This window comes from Carassius auratus, chromosome 6 (assembly GCF_003368295.1).
Source record: "Carassius auratus strain Wakin chromosome 6, ASM336829v1, whole genome shotgun sequence".
Lineage (NCBI taxonomy): Eukaryota > Metazoa > Chordata > Actinopteri > Cypriniformes > Cyprinidae > Carassius > Carassius auratus.
In genome coordinates, this window is record NC_039248.1 from 7,455,534 (window position 1) to 7,456,584 (window position 1,051).

At 46.1% G+C, this 1,051-nt stretch overlaps 1 protein-coding gene across 1 annotated transcript; it reads left to right on the forward strand.

Annotated features, from left to right (window-relative positions):
- Nucleotides 1-322: 322 nt before the first annotated feature.
- rprmb (reprimo, TP53 dependent G2 arrest mediator candidate b) lies at nt 323-640 on the forward strand. Its single transcript, XM_026266300.1, has one exon. It carries the CDS (start codon nt 323-325, stop codon nt 638-640), a length of 318 nt encoding a protein of 105 aa, XP_026122085.1.
- The last annotated feature ends 411 nt before the right edge of the window (nt 641-1,051 follow it).

Here is a 1,051-nt window from a genome sequence, read left to right on the forward strand (position 1 = left end):
TTTCCGTTTGTGTCAAAGGGGGCGCAACGTGCACGAATCCCTCTGAAAGCGCCGCTAACACCGAGCTCTAGTCGCAGGGGATGAGCTCAGCCTTGATTGAGTGAGTTCTCAGGAGTCAGACCCCTGTACTCCACAGACCAGAGCCCCTAATTACCTAAACAACAGGTCCGAGAAAAACCTTCCTCTTGACTGCATAACGGCCCAGAAATTCTGCCCAGCTCTTCTTTGCTCTCGTGACTTCAAAGTTCTGAAGGAAACTTCAGCCGCTGTTTTTTTGCCCACCTGCTCCTCTCTTCCAGAGGACCCCGGATAATAGTTCAAAATGAATTCAACTGTTTTTAACGACACAGACAGCGCTTTGTTTTCTACCAGAAGCAGCGAGAGCTTTCTTTCGTGCTGTAACTTGTCCTCGGTGGTGACGGACAGCGGGTTTGTGTCCGCGGCGCTGGACGAGCGCAGCGTGTTCATCATGCACACGGTGCAGATCGCGGTCATGTGCGTGCTGGCGCTCACCGTGGTCTTCGGCATCTTCTTTTTAGGCTGTAACTTGCTCATTAAGTCCGAAGGCATGATCAACTTTCTGGTTACGGACAGAAGACCGTCAAAGGATGTCGAAGCGGTCATCGTGGGATCATACTAGTGCGTAAAAGTTTCATGGTTAGATGGGACGCGCGCATTGGTAATGTGTGAAACTATCCGTGCCCTCCGGAAACAGAGATGAAGAAGAAATTGGCACATGTATGATTCAATGTTCACAGTTTCCACTGGGGAAAAGTGCAGTTTATGAGGAAAAGGCTAAGGTAAAAGTGTACCTTGAAACCAAGTGACTGCAATAAATATAAAATAAACATCACGACATGGACTGTATTGCTCACTCCATGGACCACGAGTGATTAATGTTAATGTGATTAATGCTTGTGGAACAAACTGCTGAGATTTATGTGGGTAAACACTGCGTACATTTTGAGTAATGCGTTTAAAAGTTTAAATGGAGGAATATTTTATGTGTAACAATCACTTCTTAAAGCTGGATATTTAAGTATTTTTGTGC

Excerpts from the sequence above, each read along its gene's own strand:
- rprmb (XM_026266300.1), top strand. The coding sequence starts at position 323 with ATGAATTCAACTGTTTTTAACGACACAGACAGCGCTTTGTTTTCTACC.